The 23,925-nt window shown below is 40.2% G+C and overlaps 1 protein-coding gene across 4 annotated transcripts; it reads right to left on the bottom strand.

Annotated features, from left to right (window-relative positions):
• Positions 1-3,222: 3,222 nt before the first annotated feature.
• LOC147313009 (inositol polyphosphate-4-phosphatase type I A-like) lies at positions 3,223-23,539 on the bottom strand. Of its 4 annotated transcripts, XM_086264980.1 has the most exons (6): positions 21,971-23,539; positions 21,695-21,905; positions 20,482-20,622; positions 14,853-14,952; positions 13,712-13,756; positions 12,948-13,153 (listed from the first exon to the last, which is right to left on the bottom strand). In XM_086264980.1, the coding sequence occupies exons 1-2, from the start codon at positions 22,181-22,183 to the stop codon at positions 21,852-21,854; spliced, it is 267 nt and encodes an 88-aa protein (XP_086121106.1). In that variant the 5' UTR covers positions 22,184-23,539; the 3' UTR covers positions 12,948-13,153; positions 13,712-13,756; positions 14,853-14,952; positions 20,482-20,622; positions 21,695-21,851. The 4 variants fall into 4 exon arrangements, with proteins under 4 accessions (XP_086121108.1, XP_086121107.1, XP_086121106.1 ...); XM_086264982.1 differs by lacking the exons at positions 12,948-13,153; positions 14,853-14,952; positions 20,482-20,622; positions 21,695-21,905; positions 21,971-23,539 and adding exons at positions 3,223-4,289; positions 5,809-6,035; positions 6,256-6,345; positions 15,672-16,272; XM_086264981.1 differs by lacking the exons at positions 12,948-13,153; positions 14,853-14,952; positions 20,482-20,622; positions 21,695-21,905; positions 21,971-23,539 and adding exons at positions 6,077-6,345; positions 15,672-16,272.
• Between the last annotated feature and the right edge of the window lie 386 nt (positions 23,540-23,925).

Genomic DNA, 23,925 nt, shown 5'->3' with positions numbered 1-23,925 from the left:
TCTTTCTTTCGCTCGCCCGCTGTCCGTTGCGGGTGTCACCCCTAAAAACTTCCCCTTCTCCCTAAACAACCAAATGTCACATGTTGCCTTATCATTTTTTTTGATTGGCTGACATGGTAAACTGGTATATAGCTTGAACTCCGCACTTTTGACCCAAGTTGAAATGGAGACTCTGACGTGCTGCATCTTGTAGCTGTGTCCTCTTAAACTGGTCATGTGATTTTGACGCGTCCCGCGACCTCAGAGGGTTAAATTAGTTAAAATGAATTCACAGATGCAGAATTTGTTCTACAATTCATCATTTAAGTAGAATCCTTTATTTCAATGTGTGTGGCTCTTGTGGTCCTCCATACTTTACACCCATAATGGTAACAGGCAGTGGCGAGAACATAACTGCTAGCGACCATTTCAAATATCGTTAAAAAGAGTAAGTTACTTTGACCATTTTTAACGTAAGTTAAATACAAAAAATTCCCACTAAAACTCAAATTAAATGATGCCACAGTAAATAGCCCACAAAATGAAGATTTCCGTTGAACAGTAGTGCCTTTTATCCGTATGTTAAAAACCGGATAATTCTTTTAGGAAAAAACAACAACAAAACAACGTTAAATAAAGCTTACATTTCAAGCACTTACAGATTAATTCCTAAAGGCAAATTTAATATCGAAACAGCTGGTATTTCAGTGCTCTAATGGAAACTTGTTCATGTCACATAACATTGACATCCACTTCTTAACCCTCTTTATAAAAAGTACACACAATCTTTAAACCCTTGTTTAATATAATCACTCACCACTGTAGACGGTAGATTTTTCACTACATACAAGCTTAACTGAGAAGCTGAAGCGCAGTCGATGATCTTTTAGGGAGCGGGGTCAGATTGATGTACTGTTAACGTGGGGATGTGTCGTGAGGAGGTGCCGTTCACACGTCTGGAGTTTTTCTTTCTTTATCCTGAGTCAAGATTGTTCTACTTTAAGAGAGATGAGTGGATAACTGAATGGGAGACAGAAAGCCCGTCATCAGTTGCCTTTAAGGCTAGCTTCACATATAGCAACAGCAAATGGATGCTCTAATTCCCCTGCACAATGTTGCTGAAGTCAATAAAAATGGCAACAAGGCAAATTAATCACTGTGGAAAAAAAGAAAGACAAATTTATACCGTTATTGGAACAAACTATGGAAAATAAAAACATTTACAGTTTTTTCTGAATGCTTAAACCCTAACTGTGATTCCTGTAGCACAATCTCTAAAACTATTCAGACTTATAGCAAAACCACTCACTGAGTGTGCAAAACTAAAAGCACAAAAACTGCTTTGCACTCAGTTTGCAATTTTGTAACACACACTTTGCAAAACTGTAGGCACAATTCACTGCACAACACTCAATTACCAAATTTCCAACACACTCCTAGCAAAAGTATACACATGTATGGCTATCATTAACACTAATTTGCCAACTGTCTGGCACACTTTCACATGTGAAAACTTTTTTAGATAATTAGTTCACTTTGCAATCAGCCTAAGCACTATAATACAGGTAAGCTGTGTGTGCGGAGTACAATGGAGGGAGCAGAAAGAGTGAGAAGTAGAGGAGGCCGAGGAAGAGGACGTGGAGGTGAAGAAGTAGGATGAAGAGGACGACAAGGACAAGGAGGAGCAAGAGGAAGATGAGGAGGGGGGAGAGGAAGATGAGGAGGGGGGAGAGGAAGATGAGGAGGGGGGGAGAGGAAGGGTAAGAAGAGTAAGAAATAGAATTGCTGATGACATCAGAGCTACAATAGTGGACCATGTAATCAACCGTGGAATGACCCTGAGGGTAGCTGGCCAACGGGTCCAGCCTAACTCGAGCCGCTACACTGTAGCAAGCACCATAAGGACATCTTGAAATGAGAATCGGTTAGTACAGTCACTTCGCACAAAGATTTGTAGCACTGCCATATGCCAATGAGAAACACACCAATACCATTGATGTAAAAATACTGAAATTGTTACTTTACAGAATTGCTAGATGACCAGATGCTGGGGGCAGAGGAAGCATGTTCACTGCAGACCAAGTAACCCATATAGTCATTATGGCGATTGCAAATAATCCTATACTTGGAAATAAACACTTGTGTTTGTTTTGATGTGTTTGAATAAACACCAGTACTTGAAGTTTGGCTCCCTCTATGCTTATGGATCTATGACAGAAGTATGAGCTCAAACTGACATAGCCTACCTTGTGCACAGAGGAAGCAAAAGCCAGATGTGTTTTGTATTCATACCATCAGTGTGCAGTTGGTGCATTGTGTGCTTAGTAGATGATGGCTTGTGTGTACTGTTTGATACGGAAACACCATTTTTATGAAGGTGTGAAGAGTTAATCTAGCTGTGTTTGCTTTTGCAAGAGAACTACAATGTTTTGATTATTGGGTGACAGGTTTTCTTATTTGTGTGAAGAGTTTTGCAAAATTAGCCAATAGTTACAAAAAATGTGCTTAAGAAATCAGAAAAAACTGTAATGGCAGATTATTATTGCTTTTACTTACACTTATTATTTAATCTACTCATCTGTTTACTGAGATTATATTTTGGCCTTTATAATGGTTTGGATGTCAATACCAAACATTTAGAATCAGAAAAATAAAATGAAATCTTACAAGTTTTTTCTGCTAATTTTTATTTCCCAATGTATTAATTATTGCCAGATAAACCTTGTTCCTTTCCTCCTTCTTTTATTAGGTACACTTCCTTTTTCTTCATGCTTGCTTCTTTCTTGACACACATGCAACACAGCCGAGCCTGAACTGTTATGCTCATACGAAACAGACAGGCAGCGCTTATGGTGACAATTCTAGAGTCTATTAGGGTCCTTCAACCAACAAAATCCCATGTGAAGTGTGTGAAATGGTAGATGACATCGCTACTGTTTTCAAAATACAAATATAAAATATGACAAAAATGTAATTCATGAATGGATAAGTTGTCCTAATGTAGTTATCTTAAGCAAACATTGCTTATTTGCTTGAGGCAATGAATTTGCATATATATATATATATATATATATATATATAATAACTATGTATACATATATACCAATTTTTATTTAAAATAAACAAAATATAACAATAAATGTCATGAACTAGCTGTGTGCTGGTAAGAGAAGACCCAAATGCAGACTCACAGAGGCAAAGGGCAAACTCAAAAAAACACAGCTTTATTTGCTGGCTGGGAGAAACAATACAAAACTACACTGGAAAAATAAACTAAGCACACAGAGGTGCACACAGGTAAACACACACCGTACAACACAACACAGAACAAGGAAAACACAGGGCTTAAATACACTGAGGGATAACGAGGGAATGAGACACAAGAGCAAGGTGCAGGTGGGAGTAATCAAACATGAAAAGATCAAAGCAAAACCACAAACACTGACATGAGACAAGGGAACGTCACAGTAACAGGAAATATAACACAAAGACGCTGACTTGACACTGAACAAACTGAACACGGAGCAGAAAGACAGGAGTGACAAAAGACGCAACTCACTGGGGAGGCAGAAGGAACATGGAGACAAGGGTAACTAGACACGGGACATGGGGAAGGCAAAGTAACAGGAAACCTATACATGAACTACAATAAACAAAGAACATAACTAAAACCAACAAAAACACTGGGTCAGAGACCCAGTACCGTGACAATAAAACTCACGTGCTGGAGCCTTTATTGGCTGCTTGGGATTTTACATAATGGAAAAACACTTTTTAATATCATAAAATCATCAGGCCTAAACTGCAGATATACAAACACATATATGCACACTGATAAAGCAATAAACAATCTATGAAAAAATATAGTGCAACATAATACAACAGCAGTTTTTTTCTGCTGAGCTGATGTTGTGGATCAGTGGTATCTGACAGAAACACCAGAGCCTCCAGTGCTTTCATACTTTATTGAAACATCATCTTTATCATAATGTACCTGTGAAAAACAAGCAAAAAACCCAAAACCAAATGTATCAGATTGTGAGACAAATAAATTGGCATTGTGTTTATTATTACCTGTGGTTTCAGTTATATTCTTTCCATTAGTTCTTAGTTTTCTTTTCTTTTGTGTTTTTGAGTGTTAGGTTGAAATTGTTAAATGTTACCATTATTGTACTGCCAAGGTCTCCCCTTCCATCCATCCATCCATCCGTTCGCTTCCACTTATCCTTCTTAGGGTCGCGGGGGGTGCTGGAGCCTCTCCCAGCTGTCATAGGGCGAGAGGCGGGGTACACCCTGGACAGGTTGCCAGTCTGTCGCAGGGCCAACACACAAAGACATCATTCGCGCTCACATTCACACCTATGGGCACTTTGGATTAATCAATTAACCTATCCCCACAAGCTGACAGAGGCGAGGCTGCCGGACACTGGCGCCACCGGGCCCTCTGACCACCACCAGTAGGCAACAGGTGAAGTGTCTTGCCCAAGGACACAACGACCGAGACTGTCGGAGCCGGGGCTCAAACCGGCAACCTTCCGATTACAAGACAAACTGCCAACTCTTGAGCCACGATCACCCCAAAATTATAAACACAACAAAAGCTATTTTGCCCAAACACCTGAAATACATCTAATTAATATTTTAGCTATTTTTAGTTGTTTTAAACAGCTGATCGTGAGCTCACCTGTTTCCTCATCTGAGGTCTGACAGCTAAAGGTAACCAGCTGCACACTTCCTGTGTTAGCATCAGTCACGTCACACTTCATTTTCTCATATCTTGATGGATAGATATAGTGAGACTTCCAAAGGGTCACAGTAGTGGAGCAGTCAGTCTGTGAGGTCAGTATTTCTTTGTCATCTTTGTTCATATCTTGACGTTTAATCAGCCAATTCACGGTGTGATGACACTGTCCATATGTCACCACAGAGCAGTTTACAGTTTTTCTCAGTTGCTTTGGTGCATTTCTCACAACAGAATTGATCTCTGCACCACTACTAAGGCTCTTCTCAAAACAATTGGTGCAAACTGCAAAACATGGTGGATAACTCGCAAAAGTGAGTCACCTCATCAAAAAGAAAAGTCAGTTGCTCAAAATAAGTAGTCAATGCTTCAAAAGCAAGTCCCTTAATCAAAACAGATAATATATTCATCAAAAGCAAGTACTTATATCAAAGTGTCAGGGCTGTCACAATTACAAGTCATTACACCAGCACCTTTGGTCACAAAATCAAATGGTTTGAACAGGTTCTCATTGTGACGGATTTCTTTGTAGGTGCTTCCCAATGACTAATAATAAAAAGATTAACCTGAGACAGATGAACCAGAGCGTTGAGAGTTTGTATTTCTCCTAATTTGTACTGTAGGCATGAATAAAGACCAACTTCCTCAAATGTGAGCTTCTTAATAACCAGAGAACAGTTCGCTGTAACACTCAGTCTGTCTGATTTGACTTTGTCTGTCCAAGTGTGATCAGCTCTACTGTTGTTTTGTGTCTTGAAACAAAGGTCCACTCAGAACTGTCACAGTTATTCTGCTCATCTATCACATTTAGACAAGGCAGAGTGACGTCATCTCCAACTTTCATAAAAATGGATATTTCAGTTTCAGATACTGTTGAGAAGATTGATGAGAAATATGAAAGATAAATTAGAATGCAGCAGTTTTACAATCAGAGCGAAGATTTTAGACTCGGGTCTGTAAACATGTCCCATATTTCCCTAAAACAACAGTACATGCTCAGCTTTCTTATTTACTGTAAAGTTTATTGACCATAGTAATACTGATAATATTTAGTTTTGTTGCTAATAAAATGTTTCCTGTATCCTTACCTGGAATCAGAATCATCAGCATCAGAGATAAAAACATTTGAATCCATCTGAATTCATCCATCGTGCTTCTCTGCCTCACGTCTTTCTTGTTGTCGATCTCAACCGTCACAGTCTCTGAACTGATGACTCTTTTTACTTCCTGTCATTAGTCAGATCTCACTTCCTCACTGCAACTTTAGTCATTTGTAGTTCTTTCTTCTTGTTGGTATTGAGTATGTGAGCTTTCTCTGAAATTGATGAATACATTTAAATATTAAACAAAGATGACACAAATAAACACAAAATGCAATTCCTAAATTAAGTTGTTTATTATTAAGAGGGGAAAAACCTATATGGCCCTGTGTTAGACCAAGTTAAATGTGCGACAGTGTCAAAGTGCTATAGACAAGGGTGCAGGGATCAGGTCTCCAGGGAATCTGCAGGGAAAAGCAGGGGGAACACACTCACTCTCCTTCTGTCTCTCTTGGCGTCTCACCAGTCTCTCACTCCTCTCTCGTACCAGAATTTCTGTAAGGAACAAGGGCAGGTCCAGGGTGTCTGTACACAGGGAAACGACGTGTTAGCACAAGATTCAAAATCCAAGAGAACTAGATTACTAGTGTCCTAGCCAGGACTTCACTAACATGAGTCAAGCAACAATCCAGCAAAGAGCAGTCTAACTTCTTCCCGTAAGTAGAGGCTGGTTAATGAGACGCAGGTGTTCACCATCTCCCAGGTATGTAGGCCAAAGGCGGGAGCCCACAATGGCCTCCGCCCAGGCGATAGAGGGAGAGAAAAACAATACCAAAGCCCACTTGTAGCAGAATATTTCTCAGGCAGACGGTGACACTATAGTTTTTAAACATAACAAAAATCAGACGACGACTGGTTTGATTTAACTGTGGTGATGTTTAGATTGCTCGAGTTGAAAAACCTGTTGCCGTCCAGTTTGTGTGAAGTCAGCATTACAAAGCAAATGCAACAACCTATTAACAAAAAGTCCTTATATTTACTGTGATAGTTGACCTGCTGCACTCTTGGTCTTAAAGCAAATTAGTGTTGTTTTAAGCTTTAGAAAATGAGAAACAGTAATGTTAAATATATATGTATCACAATGGAGTGGACTTTGAGAGATAGTTTTATCTACTCTGCAGCATAAGCTGAAAAACCAAGGCAGGATCCATGAAGCTGAAACACGTCAGCAGAAGGAGGAAAAGGTGGTTGTTGTCCTGCAGAGGCAGCCCTCTCCGCCCATCCCAACCTTGCAGAAAAAGCTGGCAAATCTTGCACCATCTAGGCCCTCCTCTGTTTTTAGCCAGCGCTCGTCTAGAACTCTGAGTAACTCATTGCAAAGACTGCAAATTTTTTCACATTTTGCCCTGTATGACAACTCTATAAATAAATAAAAATGCATTCACAGAATTGCTCAGTGTCAGCACCAAACCACCCACCACCCAATGAAATTCCCAGCCAGCAGGGTAAGATTTGTGCAAATTATAAACCTTTATTTTCCTGATCCCTGCCCTGCCTTCAGTCCCCTGTCGTGCTTCAGATGATCAACAGGAAGTGTTCAGTTTGCTGTCAGCCTTACGTTGGTGTCTGAGGAAAGAGCGGTGACAACTGGAGGTTCAGATGGGTTGCACAGATTCACACGAGACCCACTACAATCTGGTAAACAGGTATTGCAGTCAGGCACCACTGAACAGCAGGGTAATGTGTGCAGGCATAAGATGCCAGAACAACAGGGATTTCTATCTTTTGTGCCAGGCTTAGAATCAGTCATTTAGAGACGCTGCTATGTTGAATTTAACCCAGTTAACCCCCAGATGTGGTGAGGCAAAGACACGATACTAACTCTGGGCTGTTAACGTGTGATCTTAATTTGATATTCGTAGTGAAGAATGTATTCAGTACAATGTTTTACAAGACATTTATTCATCTGTGCTTGTATTCAAGTTTACAGCAAATCATCTGAGAAATGCCTTTGAACTGGTGCCTGTTTCTGGGCTTTTCTTTTGTCACAAACTGCTCACAAAGAAGGACGAATGCTTTAGGGAACAAAAGCTTTGGAATGTATTCTGCAAGTACAGGTCAAACGTAATAGCCTCATTGTTTTATAGCAATGCTGAATTAACTTATGTCACTGCAGGACAGTGCAGCCAGTGGGGCTGATTGTTATAGTCACTGTGCACGACAAGAAAGCATTTGACATGGTGAACTGCTGCCACGGTTTTAGAGAGACGTCTGTTTGTTATTAGAAGTAGTTGTTCTGTTTAATTTGGGGTTTTTCTCCTTTGCTTCTGCGTAGAAGACGACCAATCTGCACATCGAGAAGCTGTCCTGTCTTCAGCTAGGAGTCCTTCTCCAGCTGCTGCACATGCTAACAGGCAAAACATCAGGGAGTAATACAAGCTTTTAATGCTTATGTGAACCACAGGCGTGCTTATAATGTATCAACCTGCAGTGAGACTGTAAAAGCAAAATCTTTCTTGATTTAATTTTCATTGCACAAATAAGGAATGGTTTATTTGAAGAGTTTCAGTCAGGTTTCAGAGCTCAGCACAGCACAGAAACAGCTTTAGTGAAGGTTACAAATGATCTTCTTATGGCCTCTGACAGTGGACTCATCTCTGTGCTTGTCCTGCTAGACCTCAGTGCAGCGTTCGATACTGTTGATCATAATATCCTATTAGAGCGATTAGAACATGCTGTAGGTATTACAAGTACTGCGCTGCAGTGGTTTGTATCATATCTATCTAATAGACTCCAATTCGTGCATGTAAATGGAGAGTCCTCTTCACACACTGAGGTTAATTATGGAGTTCCACAGGGTTCAGTGCTAGGACCAATTCTGTTTACATTATACATGCTTCCCTTAGGCAGTATCATTAGAAGACACAGCATACATTTTCACTGCTATGCAGATGACACCCAGCTCTATCTGTCCATGAAGCCAGATAACACACACCAATTAGTTAAACTGCAGGAATGTCTTAAAGACATAAAGACCTGGATGGCCGCTAACTTTCTGCTTCTTAATTCAGATAAAACTGAGGTTATTGTACTCGGCCCTGAAAATCTTAGAAATATGGTATCTAATCAGATTCTTACTCTGGATGGCATTACCTTGGCCTCCAGTAACGCGGTGAGGAACCTTGGAGTCATTTTTGACCAGGACATGTCCTTCAACGCACATATTAAACAAATATGTAAGACTGCTTTCTTCCATTTGCGCAACATCTCTAAAATTAGAAATATCCTGTCTCAGAGTGACGCTGAAAAACTAGTTCATGCATTTATTACTTCCAGGCTGGACTACTGTAATTCATTATTATCAGGATGTCCAAAAAACTCACTGAAAAGCCTTCAGCTAATCCAAAATGCTGCAGCAAGAGTCCTGACAGGGACTAGAAAGAGAGAGCATATTTCTCCTGTTTTGGCTTCCCTTCATTGGCTTCCTGTTAAATCCAGAATTGAATTCAAAATCCTGCTCCTCACATACAAGGTCTTAAATAATCAGGCCCCATCTTATCTTAATGACCTTGTAGTACCATATCACCCTATTAGAGCGCTCCGCTCTCGCTCTGCAGGCCTACTTGTTGTTCCTAGAGTATTTAAAAGTAGAATGGGAGGGAGAGCCTTCAGTTTTCAGGCCCCTCTTCTGTGGAACCAGCTTCCAGTTTGGATTCGGGAGACAGACACTATCTCTACTTTTAAGATTAGGCTTAAAACTTTCCTTTTTTCTAAAGCATATAGTTAGGGCTGGACCAGGTGACCCTGAATCCTCCCTTAGTTATGCTGCAATAGATGTAGGCTGCCGGGGGATTCCCATGATGCATTGAGTTTTTCCTTTCCAGTCACCTTTCTCACTCACTATGTATTAATAGACCTCTCTGCATTGAATCATATCTGTTATTAACCTCTGTCTCTCTTCCACAGCATGTCTTTATCCTGTCTTCCTTCTCTCACCCCAACCGGTCGCAGCAGATGGCCGCCCCTCCCTGAGCCTGGTTCTGCCGGAGGTTTCTTCCTGTTAAAAGGGAGTTTTTCCTTCCCACTGTTGCCAAAGTGCTTGCTCATAGGGGGTCATATGATTGTTGGGTTTTTCTCTGTATCTATGAAGCGCCTTGAGGCGACTTTTGTTGTGATTTGGCGCTATATAAATAAAATTGAATTGAATTGAATTGAATAATAACAGATTCAGGAATGTATTCAAGGAAGAGACTGGCAAAGAAAGAGTGGGATAGTCAGGGAGCTGAAGGAAGGAGTACTAAAAGGCTAGGTGCACAGCAAAGAGAGAGGTGTCACTGGCACAGGAAAAGGCTTGTAGTGAGTTGTATGTGAGGCTGGACACTAAGGAGAAAATGATTTTTAATGAATGGCAAGGCACATAAATTGTGCTAGAAGAGAGTAACCAAGTATAGAGATGGAAATGTGCTAATGTGAAGAAAGTGTGTTGAGAAGGGAGAAGGAGTACTTTGGACGAAAATTGAATTAGAGAAGGAAGTGAGGCAACTCTGAAGAGGATGGAGACGGGAGGCATAGAGAGGGTAGGAGTGAAGGCTATGATAAGGTGCGAAGAGAGTAACTGTGGTGCTGCATAAGAAAGTCCTGAGGGGCAGAGAAGTATGTGATGGGTTGAGATTACATCAGAGAGAGGCTCTGAGCCCCTTCTTGTTTGCACTGGTGATGGAGAGGCTGACAGATGAGATCAGGCAAGAGTCTCCGTGGATGATGTTTTCAGACAACCACAGAAAGGATTTGTGGATGTAGTGAAGGTGGACATGCAGGGGGTTGGTGTGACTGAGGAGGATGCTAGAAATAGAGAGATGGAGGCGGATGATCCACTGTAGCGACCTCTAAAGGGAGCAGCCGAAAGAAGAAGAAGCACAAATAATTCTAATCATGCTTTTCTTTTATTCTCAGTACTAAGCTATGTAAAGGAAGTCAAGGTTGTTTCCTCCTACAATCACTTTGGTCATGCTGTTCTTACAAGTGTGGAGGTGCCAGATGATTTAGACTTGTTTAGATTGGTGCTCTGTCTCCCTTTATCCAAACTAAAACTTTGATGGGGTTTTTTATCTTCACTAAACACTTTTTTACTTTGTGTTTATTATTGTGCTACTGCAAGTATTTCATATATTAGTCAGTTGATTGTTACTGTAGGGCAGCTCTAGGACAATCCTTGATGTGATGTAGCTTGCTTTTATCCAGCAGATACGACATCTCATGAGGAGGTTCGAACCCTGTACCCTGACCCTCCTGCTGACGCACAAAGTCTGGACATCCAGCAGCAGGCCCTTCTACGTGAACAACAGCACAACAGTTTCTATTTCTTTTAATATTAGAAGTCAGTTATTCATTAATGAATACAAATGGTGACTGAAGTTATTTAGACAGGACATTAAACAATAAACTTCCAATAAATGATGAACAATGTGTGACTGAATGTGTTCAGTGAAAGACTTTGAAAATATCGCAGCATAAAACCAGTGTAAAAGTACTCAGACTACTTTTGGGGGTATTTATTTGATGATGCAACCAGAAAATGTGCAGGTTGTGAGTTTAACATTTTCAACACTGGAGAAGAAGCACATGTACACAGACTAGCTAATGACAAACATTTTTTTTAAATTAACCTTTATTTAAACAGGTTGTTCATTTTTCTGAGCTTATCTGGTGTCCAGTTTCGGTGGCAGTAGCATAAGCAGAGAAGACCCAGACCTTACTCTCCCGAGCCAGCTCCTCCATTATTTGGGGGACACTGAGGCATTCTCTGCTGAGTGCTGTGATCTCCCCAACATGTCCTGGGTGTGTCCTGTCTGTCCTGGTGGGACATGCCTGGAACATCTCACCCAGGAGGCGTTCAAGAGGCACCCTTGTCAGATGCCTGAACCTCCTCAACTGGCTCGTTTAGATGTAGAGGAGTAGCAGTTAACTCGGAATGAGACAGACAGCACCTACTGCTGGGGTGGGCCTACAGGAGGGAGAGCTCATGTCGTCTCTTCAGGACACATCACTGGACCCCAAGAAGCTCTCCCCGGAGCTCCCTTTGGCTGCTGGGGTCGGCATACGTTCAACTTTAAAATCACTCTTGGTTCTTGGCTAGCTTTGTGTTAGCATCCTTTGTGTACTGATGCTTGCAAGAAGCTAAAGTTGCTTTGGCAGAATTTTCTTTCTCATATATGCACACATAAGGAGAGAGATGTTTTATAAGCTTTAGTCATCACCGTGCACTTTTCCTGATTCACACAAAATACAGCAATCTGGCACCTTCCCACAGGGTCTTGCACGAGTATTAAACATGTTCATTTGTGCTTTGGACTGTCACCAGATTTCTTCTAGAAGTTTCTTGCCAGTCAGCAACTATCTTGGCAACACCACTTGAGTTTGTGTGTTGCATGCTAACATCCTTATCATATGTGTAATAATACTAAAGCTTCATCTTATGCACACACAAAAAACAAATATGGCTCCTTCGTGCAGGGTTTTCTGGTATGTTCATTTATGCTTCCCAATTAAAAAAAAAAAAAGAAAAAAAAAAAGAAGAAAAAGCAAAGTTCTTGCTTCTCAGCCACTGCAGCCACATCCTCACCGTTTTTTAGGCAGTTATATAAACATACTGTGAGTGAGTCATAAGCTTAAATACAATAGTTGAAGGAACAAAAACTTAATGTTTAAAAATACCAGTCAAATCTGATTAAAGTAAATAAATAATAAGTATACAATGTAGTTTTAAGACTTCTCAATGTTTCGTAACATTAATGTTCTATGAACTCGTGAGTCCAGAAATCTGAATGTCATGAAAAGTATTTATTATTCGTGTATTATTATTTTACAATACAAGGTTGTTTTTTTCCTGATACTTCATGCAAACCACATTTCTCCAGGCCCGTCCTAATCAGCTTACTCAGTATCACTAGATCCAATGCTGCTCCTCCAGCAGAGCACACAAAAGTAGGAGAGACCAGAGATGCCATGGCTTAGTTAGGAGACTGTTTGCTTCAAGGCCACTAGAGGGTGCTGCCATAAAACTACAATAAATGAATTGACCACACTCTTTTATGCAAAACCCTGCTGATGACACACACACACACACACACACACACACACACACAGATTCTAGGTCTGACCAACCGTCTCCACCGTGGGCAAAAAGATGACAGTCAATAAAATTCTAAAATTTTATTTATAAACACAATGAATAGTAGTTAAAAGTCCAGTGTCCCATTTAGGTACAAAGTAAAAACACACAGTCCAAGGCCAGAGCCAGCTATGCCACAAAGCCAGTTGCACTCCACACGTTGTTCACTTCAACAGGGGTAGCAATTGTCCTCTGAGACCCACCACCCTGTAAGTAGAAAGCCTGCACAGAGCGACAAAATAAGACAATTCACTATATAATTCACAGCCCATCCATCCCAAACATATCAGATCATTAGAGGTTTTGTCACATTACATACCTGCACTGAGAGACAAAATAACACAGCAGTGTTTGTAATGTGGGCTATAAGTAGACTAGCATATCAGTGCAATCAATTACACCTGCCTCCAATTAGTCCAGCCCTTTTACAGTCATTGACTGGGTGAGAAAACACGAGCAAATCAACCCAAGAGACAAGCAGGAAGACTCTCTGAAGGCTCCTGTGGCTGCACAGGCAGTCTTACAATTACGAGGTTGGAGAGTTGTTGTTTCAAAATGTTCACACTGATTTCACATGCTCATTAACTCACAACCAGCTGACCATATATATTTCTGCTGCTGAGCTGCTTTTTGATGGAGATTTTCTGAATTTATTTTGCTACCATAAGAGCAGACTCCATGCTGAAAGCATGTGCACTGTCACTTGCAATGAGTGGCACTAATGACGCTAAATTTAATTACAGGTCATGGACAGCCTTCATAAATGCTCATATTACTCACCCACACTGAATTCCAGCACAGGTTCATCTGGGTCCTGACTATTTCCTGCAAAGTAACACAAACGTCATCAGAACATTAAGTCAGAGAAACAACATTTGGAGCTTTTGTACATGATAAATTATACTGCAGTAGTAAAACAAAGTCAAGCAGCAGTACATTTATTAAAATCACCTTCAGCTGTAATATTTAAACTGATTTAGTGTCAATTTAGATTATGTTTAGATTAAAATGAAACTAGTACCCTTGTAATGTCTTTTTAAATTAGAGGTAAATATTTGTATATTTTTTACATAATATAATTATATTTACTGGATTTTCTCTCTATTGTAGTTTAGTATTATAGTTATTACTTGTTTTTTATTGACTTGTCTTGTTTTTACAATGATTTGCTCTGAATGCAGCCTTTAAAGAAAAGACTATCTGTTCAGTAACTATCCATCAGACTGGGTCCATGTTACCAGCCAAATGGGTAATAATTAAAGTAAGTTTTGAATTACGTATATTTGGGTGTTTAGGTGACACTTTTGCAAAAAAAAATATATATAATTAGGTTTAAAAGAACTAAACATGTATGTATTTAAAAACAATAAGTGTGTTAGAATTACTACAGCAACAGGTTGTAGCTCACTGTACTATTTTTGAGCACAACTTTGGTGCTTTTGCCTCATTTTTAAATCAGTGATCCCAGTAGCACAGTCTAAGCAGAGACCTCAGTGCTTGGCAAACAATCAATAGAATCAATATAATTATTAAAAAGAAACAAAATAAATGCCAACCATATAAAAAAAAACATAAACTTAAGGAAAAAACTAAACTTGATTTTGTGTCTTTAGGCTATTGTTAACAGCAAGCATGAGGTTAGTGCATATGTATTATTATTGGAAAGGTTACTGCAAAGAAAAAAAGGTTGAACCAGGAGGGGGCGATATTGCTCTTCTTACCATGAGTTACATGCAGGCTATTACTTACCATGTCACTCACATTTATTTCACAAAACAGCTGAACCCACTTAATTCGATTTAATTGTATTTATGCAGAGCTGAATCACAACAACAGTCTCCTCGAGGTGGTATAGATTGTAAGGTAGAAAGTCTACAATTAAAAAGAAAAAACCTCAATACAGTGGGAAGGAACAACTCACTTTTAACAGGAAGCACCCTCTGGCAGAACCACGGTCAGGGAGGGGCAGCCCGCTGCGACCCTTTGGGGATGAGGAGACGAAAAAGGGGACAAAAGACACACTGTGGACGAGAGCCAGAGATGAACAAGAACTAATTATTGAATGCAGAGAGGTGTATAAACACATGGTGGGAATCCCCCAGCAGGGTAGTCCCAGGGTAACTAAGGGAGGATTCATGGTCACCTGATTCAGCCCTAGCTATATGCGTTGGCAAAAAGGTAACTTTGAAACTTAATCTTAAAAGTAGAGATAGTGTCCGTCTCCTGCATTCAAACTGGGAGCTGGTTCCACAGAAGGATGATCCCCTTCTACTTCTAAATATCCTAAAAACCACAAGGAAGCCCACAGTCTGAGAGCAAACTATCAAACTACGAGGTCTTTAAAATAAGATGATTATTCAAGACCTCATGTGTGATGGGAAGGATTCTGAATTTGATGCTGGACCCACAAATCATAAAAGAGAAACACTAACTCACACACACCAGAAAGTGCCAAGAATTATAATTATATGTAATTTAGTTTTGCGTTCCTTTATAATGCTTTCAACTATACAAATAAGACACTTCATGGGGGCGCCTGAGCCTTGTAGACACAACAAATACTGAACAAACCTCATGCGCCCTGTTGTTGACAAAACGATAAAAATGAATGTGTACTTCTGTCTTATTTAGGTCATTTTTGTAGTTTTTGTAGACAGACTACTGTAATTTCTCAATAAAATGTCGCTTATTATCGCTCACTCTCAAGAACAAAAACGTGAGTAATTTCCCAGTAGCTCACCATATTTGGGATCTTCTAACATCCACACTTCATGTTTAAACGGTGGTGCGGAGGCGGTGTACCGTCGCAGGCCGGATGTAGCATTCAGCGCGGTGTGCCTTTTTTTCAGTTGCTAAGCAACAGATTTGTCCCGCCCCTTTCGTTATGACGGGGCGGGCCAGTCCTTTGACTGGTGACGTTACAAAGAAACGTCAGGTGACGTTACAAAGAAACCTTAAACCGACCTTATATATAGACCTGGCTGTTCAGTTGAAACGCATTCACACAGCGGGACAGCAGCGCTTTAAACGTTCAAACACGGAGTTTAACACAAAACAACATTTTAGACATAAAAAACAAAAAAGTGAAATGGCAAGCTCGAACTGTAACACAATGACAAATGATGAAACAGTTCAGACCAATGGGGATAATTCTACAGTACATGCTTTGGTATCCCTCTTGAATAACTTGTTCAGTAGTTTTTCGATCAAGCAGTGGGGAGAGCTTATCTCAGGCTATCCGGATTGCTTCACCGCTAAGCGGCTTGTAGGTTTTGTAGAGGACGTAATGGACCTGTGTGAACAGTCAGTAGCAGTATCACCACTGAGGTCTTCCCAGAACTCCCCTGTACATGAAAATTGTTCTGTCCACACCACTACTGGCAAAACGGTTTTGTCACGTGTGAAATTTTTGGACGATTCTGCTGAGCAGGAGTTTGATACAGCACAGAATATAGATGCTAACAGCCAAGAAACAGCTAACACAGAAGAAAGCTGTCAAAATGCTGACCAACACAGTGCTGCAAAAGCAGAAAACAATCCAATTCCAGATCCCCAGCAGCAGAAATCCTGTGTTGAACATGAAGCCAGCATCCCACCGTTAACAAACGTAAGTCAAACGGAGTCATATAAAAAGATACAGCATCACAGATCTTCTGTAGACTGTGAGCCACCTGAAAAAACCTTAGACTTTGAAAGATGGTTAGAGACATTAATTCAGGCTGTGCTTTCAAAGCTTGGTAAACTTTTAAAGTGCCCTCATTCTCACCAAAAACGTTTGTTGGATCTACTCTTGGACAAATTCAAGGGGATGGATTTGCATTTAGACCGAAAAGTGCAGAATTATTTTGACTGCATTGCTAATGCGATTTTCACTGATATTTGTGACAAATTACATGAATTGTCACTAATATCATTGGAAATGGGGAGGAGTGGGGAGGAGGATTCAATGAATTTAATGGAACAACCAATATTTAATATCATAACTACTTCAGTATTCCAAGAACACCTGTTGGCAGTAACAGTTACTGATAGACTGGAATCATATGAAAAGAAAGAAAGATGCAGACTTTCAGTGGAAATCTTTGTGGAAGGACTGATTTCCCAGGTTTCAAAAAAATCAGGCACAGTCTTCAGCATTGAAAGTGCTGAAGCTATCTCCAACCGGCTTACCATGAAAATCTGGACTGAAATCAGGGCCAGATACGACAAAATCCCACCAGAGAAGTTCAAGAAACTCAGCGAGAGGGTTTACAAATCCCTCTGTAAAAGATGGAAGCATGCAGCGGTTATGGTGACAATCTTGCAATTAAACTTCCAAGATCTTGATGAAGATATTGTTAAAACTTTCAAAAGAAAGATATTCCCAGAACCAAGTTGCATATCTAAGTGCTTCTCATCGGTGCGTGCATTTTTTGGGAGGTGTAAGGGAAGAAACAAAGTTTCCACTTTATAGTGACGTCGTGATATCAACAGCAAAATATTTTCTAAAACTCACTGGACACTTTAAATGAGCTAGTTTTACATTTAGATCAGATCAAGTCATTTTTGAAATCCCCAGGAATGGTCGCGGCAGATGGCCACCCCGCCCTGAGCCTGGTTCTGTCGAAGGTTTCTTCCTCTTAAAAGGGAGTTTTTCCTTCCCACTGTCGCCTCGTGCTTGCTCAGAGGGGTTTGTTCTTTTGGGGTTTTCTTTTTAATACTGTAAGTTGTTACCTTACAGTGTGAAGCACCTTGAAAACACCATTGTTTCCTTTGGTGCTATACAGATTGAAGTGACTTGCACTGATAACATAACTAAGCTGGGACTTTAATTTAACATCAATAAAATTATAAAAATATTACATCTTGATTTCTGCTTGTTTTCATTGTCTGTGACTTAATGAATACAAATGTGTAATTTAACAGATTTTTTCTTTATGTTAGTCTGACCGGTGACTCCACGTTGGCCTTAGGTGTTGGCGCGGATACGCTGCAGCCCCTGAGCCATTAATGGCCCAGCACACTACAGTAAAAACAAAACAACAGCCATCTGTCCAACTAGGAAAGGAAAATAATAAACTGCCTCCTTGGAGGCAACCTGACTCAAAACAGTTGCAGTCCAACTCAGACCGACTGCAATCACTCTCAGGCAGATTGATGAAGATCTGCAAATAACTGTTGTCTAATTTATAAACGCAGACAGATTGCCAACACGTCTGTTCACAATAGAGGACTGTACTTACATGGTTGCAAACTGGTTGTTATCTTGCTTATATGAAAACATTGCTTTGGAGCAATGAAACTCAAACACATTCATTTTTAAAATGCTTCAAAATGAAATTTTGAAGCATTTGGCTTTATGCTTTGAAAGTGCCGTTGTGAGTGGGAGTGTGAAATCCTTACTTGATGTGTTCCCTTTGCCTTTACTGTTTTCAGTTTTATCAGTTTTCAGTTTTATTTGTCATATGCAAGTTAGCACAGGGTCAACATTGCAATGAAATGTGTTTGACGAGCAGCAGTCACTCAGCAGCATGGTACAGTAGAAGAAAATATAATAAAATATAATAAAATAAAATAAAAAATAGAAAAATAGTAAAGAGCAAAATATTTGAAAGACGTGGTAAAAGAGAAAAGATGACTAAATATATATATATGTATCTATAAATATATGTACACTAGTGATTAAATAAGAAAATCTTGAAAAGAAATATGACGGGAGGTCAGATGGGATATTGCACAGGAATGAGCAGCAGAAAATTACAGTATTACTCAGACTTTTAATAGTCATATTGTCAGTTTTGGCCGACGGTCATGGGTCACTTCCACTAAAATAGCACGAGACTGGAGTAAAATGTACTTTATTAATGAGAACACATGGTGATACAGCAAAGAATCCAACCCTTCTGAAAAGCAAATGGCTTCCTGTTATACTCTACCTGATTCAGGTGAGCATCTGGAATAGACCAAGTCTGGGGGTCAGCAAACCAAAGGGAAACAAAACCCTCCCCATAAGAAAACCACTACAATATAACCAACACGATATAACACATCATAGACATATGAAGATTTGTAACAAGTCCTATAAATAACTCCATAACATATAAACTTCAGTCTCTTCTATATACATTAAAACAGCGGTCCCCAACCTTTTTTGCGCCACGGACCGGTTTATGCCCGACAATATTTTCACGGACCGGCCTTTAAGGTGTCACAGATAAATACAACAAAATAAAACTAGTACCGATACCGGAAAAAAAGAAGATTTATTCATAACACACGTGAAAGACCCAGGAAAACAGAGTTAACGATAAAAACGATAACAAAATAACGATAAAAAACGATAAAAACTCTGAAAACCATACATTTCACACCCGAGCCTCATCTCTCGACCAAACGACGGTCCGTGGCCCGGCGGTTGGGGACCGCTGCATTAAAACACCTTAACCACAGTTAGGTTTCAGCCCTCGCTGACTCAGAACAAAGTAAGACAATCAGAGTTCGATTGGTTTTTACTTGTGCAGGGGAAGCCTGGTCGGATTCTCAGAGTTGCAAGCTCTACACCCAAACTCAGACAACTCCAACTCCAGCCTCCACTCGCAGCCTTTTATTGAATGAAAACAGTTACACAACCGCCCATTGTAAACCCCATATGTTGTGTGGTAAAAGCTAAGGCACTGTGTGTGTGTGTGTGTGTGTGTGTGTGAGTGAGAGAGAGTGTATGTGTGTCTGTATACGTGACTTCCTGCTTACAAACGTTTTAACCGCATCTCTAGTCATAAAAGGGTCATCTCCCCTCAACCTCGTATATGGCTTAACCTCTCTAACAGTCCACCATTTACATGGTGAGCCCATAAAGGGCAGGAAGTGAACATTCCTTACCAAATAAGGAAACCAGAATCTTACATAGATTGTGCCTGCAGTTGAAAACTATAGCTAGTAACATCCCCAACATCCTACATGTGGGGGAGGAACAGAAAATATCTGAACATACAGTTCAAGACAAGGTCCAAGCACAATAATGACAACTTTTAACAAAATCACTCCAACACACACTCCCCTAGCCTGGCACATTGGTTTTCTCCAGGAGCTCATAAGCAGGTGATTGAGCTGCTTTTACTCTTTACAAAGTGAGTACTGTTAACACTTCTCTTTTTACATATACAACTAATTTAGGTTACAGACAAATGATTAAATGTGAACAGCTCTAACACGGGTTCTTTTCCTGACACAGGTAGGATGGCCAGTCCCCCTGTCTCTTCACCTTTAACGAGTCACTTAATTAACAACCCAAAAAGCCTAATAAAGAATCACAATCAACCAGTGTGTGTTTTTCTTCATTACGGTTTTTAAATACAAATCAGTCAGTCAATTAATAAAAATACAAGTAAGGGTAATGGAACCCCTGGTCTCCATTACACACATAAATACCATAAAGACACTAAGTCGTAGAGCTCTGAACTCCTTGCTTCTATGATATTTACACTTCTTCTTGGCCTTCTCCTTCACTCTGAGTCACTCCAGGATAAACGCATCAGCTCAGACATACAATAATTAAAATATGTGTAGGTGACCGTTTGGCAGAAGACGATGTCGAGGCGGTACTGCAGTGACACGTCCGTGGCTATCGTCGGGGCGGTGTCCTGCATCAGAAGGAAGTCAATAGACTTCTTGGCTTTGTTGCTCATCATGGCGCTGTAGTCCGTGGGCGTGGCCTGCAAAAAGTGTAAATAAACCATCAGAGACCAAACACAAATATGCCTTCCAACCACTAGTTTAGACAACATCTTGCAAAGAGTGTGTATTTCAGAGTGCAGTTGTTTTTAAATTTGACAGAAACAGAAATAAAGACGGAAGAGAAGGACAACAGGGAAAGCAGAAGCACCGACACACTGAAATCTTTTAGGGTCAAGCTCCAGAACTAGCCACAAATCCTGCTGGAAAGAACCTAAAAATACTTAAAAATACTTGCAGAGATCGAATGGAGCCGTTAACTCAAAAGCCTGGTGTCAGGCATGTTCTTTAATAAATAAGAAACGAGCTGATATGTTACAGACCCCAGTCTTTACGTAAAGAAAAAGCTGACATTTAGAGCGGTCTCGCAGCAGATTTTAAAACAGTGACACTGATTTGTGGGGTTTTTGGGCACAAATTTGAACCTTTTTGTTTTATCCATGTCCTTGAACACAGCTCGTGACTTGGGCGCTTTCATATGTACCGATTCATTTAGGTTTGTGCACTGAGGCCAGATTTAGGTATTAAAAACGAGTCAGTCATAACACTTCTTACATTAGTTAAAAAGCTGAGCTTACACTAAACCAACATTTAAATTTCCCCTTGTGGGACTAATAAAGGTATATCATATCATATCATATCATATCATATCATATCATATCATATCATATCATTACTAAAGTATTGCTGCAACATTGTAAAGACAAAGATGACACACAGACCAGACATAAAACACTGAACACTTTTTAAAGACGAGTCATTTAAGAGTATTTTCTCATAGAATAAAGTCGGCTGATATGGTGAAGGAAAAATCTGCTCACGAATCCTCCAACTTCTTAAAAGTAAGGAGTGACCTGAGCTGGAAATCAACATGAGAGGGATGACTCAAGAAGAAGAAGAAGCAACAAGAAAAGAAAAACAGAGTTCAGAGTGTAGTTAAGATATCAAGCTGTATCCACAATGTGTGCCAAGAAACTAAGCTTGTCTGTTGTCATGCTAAAGAAATAAAAAATCTGGAATCAGAAAACAGCCAATAACTGCTGATCAACTCACCCACTCCTCTTCGTGCCAGTCCACGTGCAGTGACGACTGGCTGTTGTGACCGCTGTACTTTGCTCTCAGCGTATCCTGGTCATTGCGGAGCACTACTTGTTCAGACTCAGCGGAAGGAGAAGCTTTGGTTGCGATGTACTCGTACTGCGTTCAGGGCCTAAATAGCTGAAGCTAGCAGCTTGCAGCCGCACACTGCCACCAGCTGACGGGTCTGAAAGGAAGAGGGTATGAATGAAATATGAAGCGTCCCCACGTAACGTCAAACACTTTTAGTACCTTGTCAACCAGACTGGCGAGCGTCCACTCCAGTCCGCTGGCCGATTGGTCTTTGGCAGCTTGAGACAGCCTCTCTGCGTAATAGCTGACCTGAGTCTTCAGCGTGTTGACGTAGGCGATGATCTCTTTGGCTCGGACAGTGTCCTGGGGTATGTGGATGATGACTGAGCTGGAGAGGGCACTACTGCAGGGAACAAAGACACACCGACACATCTGTATCCGAGCTGGGACTGAGGACACTCACCAGCCACTTTATTAGGTACATGTGTTCAAAAGCTTGTGGCAGCAATTTAGTGCATTTAGTCAAATAAAGACAATAGAGTGGCCTGCAGGTGTATATTTTTGTAATGTTTCTGTCTTATGCCTGAAATATGCTTCAGCAGGAAATATACGCTGTAACTGGAAACAACAGCGTGATGGACCGGTTTAGTGTTAAGAGGTGTTACATCTGAAGTTAGAACGTAAATTTCCTGCAGAAATCTAAATCAAGCTTCAGAGGTACTGTTCCAAAAATATAGGGAGGGACGTTACCCACCAGATGTAAAAACAAACACTGTCTGCATGCACATGCCTGCTCTCAATGAGCCTAATCGTGGCTTAGAAAAAACAACGAGGAGCCGACTTCGATAAATGCGATACCACTCGCTTCACAAATTCAGACCATCTGTGTACAGTGGCGTGTCTAGAAAATTTTTGTTGGGGGGGCCAGGTAGGGGCACAGATTTGGAGAAGGGTGGCAGATTTAATTGGCAGATAATGTTTTAAAAAAAAATTCTACCAACCCTTAACCATAATTCAATAATCCTATAAACCTAATAACCAAATGCACTTTTAACTCTTATTAGAATGAGATTTTAACCACTACGGTGCAAAGTTTTTAGATACTGCGTTGATAAAGTACAAGAGATACAATCAGTGCTTTGTCAGTGTTTACTCAGCAGTCAAGGACAACAATATTTGCATAGTATTTTTACTGACATATAGTGCACATATGTTTTGGGCAAAAACATTTTTGAAAATTAAAATACGAACATTTGTAACAAACAATTGACAAATTAGCCAATGCCAATGCAAAACTTTATCTGCCTATTAAAAAAAGAAGATAATCTTCTCACAAACTGGTGTTTGATTTTGAAACAGGAAAAAAGTGGGGAAACAACTGAAAAGACTAACATTTGAATGAAACCTGAAAGCAAGTAAATACTTTCTATGCTGCCTTATCGTAAACTTTGGTAATATTGATAAAGAACAACACTGGCTGATGATAAAATACAGTCAGCTGGCATGGTGACACTGCCAGTATTAACCTGCAGGGCTGGACTGGGACAAAAAAATTGGGCATTTTTACTACAGACCGACCCACCAGGTAGTAAAGCCATAAAGACTTTGACTGAAAACAAACCCTGTTGTGACAGTGATGTACAGTCTTGTTGGTATATGTATGATTTCTATACATTTTACGTCAGATAAAAACTTTGGTTGTAAGATTTAGATAATTATTTAATAAAAACTAGGTATTTTAAATGAGAATAAGAAAGAAAAGTATTTCTTTGTGCCCCCCTTTCCCTGTTAATGCCCTACCTGGCCCCCTGGCAAAACTTTGCTAGACCCGCCCCTGCACAGTTACCAGCTGTCTGCTACATAAAAAAGGATCCTGGTGTTATTTGTCTCTCAGAAACAGTTCATAACTTCCCTTCAACTCATTCATGTCACCTAAAAGGTAAACCTGTTTCTCCATCACCTGTTCAGCTCTGATGGTTCAGTAAGGACATCTCCTGGTTTCATCTTCATGTTTCCCTCTCACCACATATCTAAACAGACATCATGACCAGCAGCTTTACAGCTGTGGCTCCAGCAAACATCAGCTGATACTAGAAATTAATATTAAATACATTCTAACAACAGCCGATCAAGCTTAAACGTGCTGCTGTTGTTTAGCGCAACATCTGCTGGTT

The sequence above is a fragment of the Aulonocara sp. 'chitande type north' Nkhata Bay genome, linkage group LG15, assembly GCF_057382095.1.
Source record: "Aulonocara sp. 'chitande type north' Nkhata Bay isolate Kocher_YH1m ecotype deep benthic linkage group LG15, A_spYH_male_GT1.1, whole genome shotgun sequence".
Lineage (NCBI taxonomy): Eukaryota > Metazoa > Chordata > Actinopteri > Cichliformes > Cichlidae > Aulonocara > Aulonocara sp. 'chitande type north' Nkhata Bay.
This window is presented reverse-complemented; position numbering and strand designations above follow the sequence as displayed.

Bases quoted from the DNA above. Each gene is read 5' to 3' on its own strand.
- LOC147313009 (XM_086264979.1), bottom strand. From the start codon at position 15,068: ATGAATCCTCCCTTAGTTACCCTGGGACTACCCTGCTGGGGGATTCCC. The intron at 13,757-14,852 runs GTGAGTTGTTCC...GTTACTTTGCAG, and splicing joins GAGGGTGCTTCCTGTTAAAA to GAAATAGTCAGGACCCAGAT. The intron at 13,154-13,711 runs GTGAGTAATATG...CGCTCTGTGCAG, and splicing joins TGTGCTGGAATTCAGTGTGG to GCTTTCTACTTACAGGGTGG.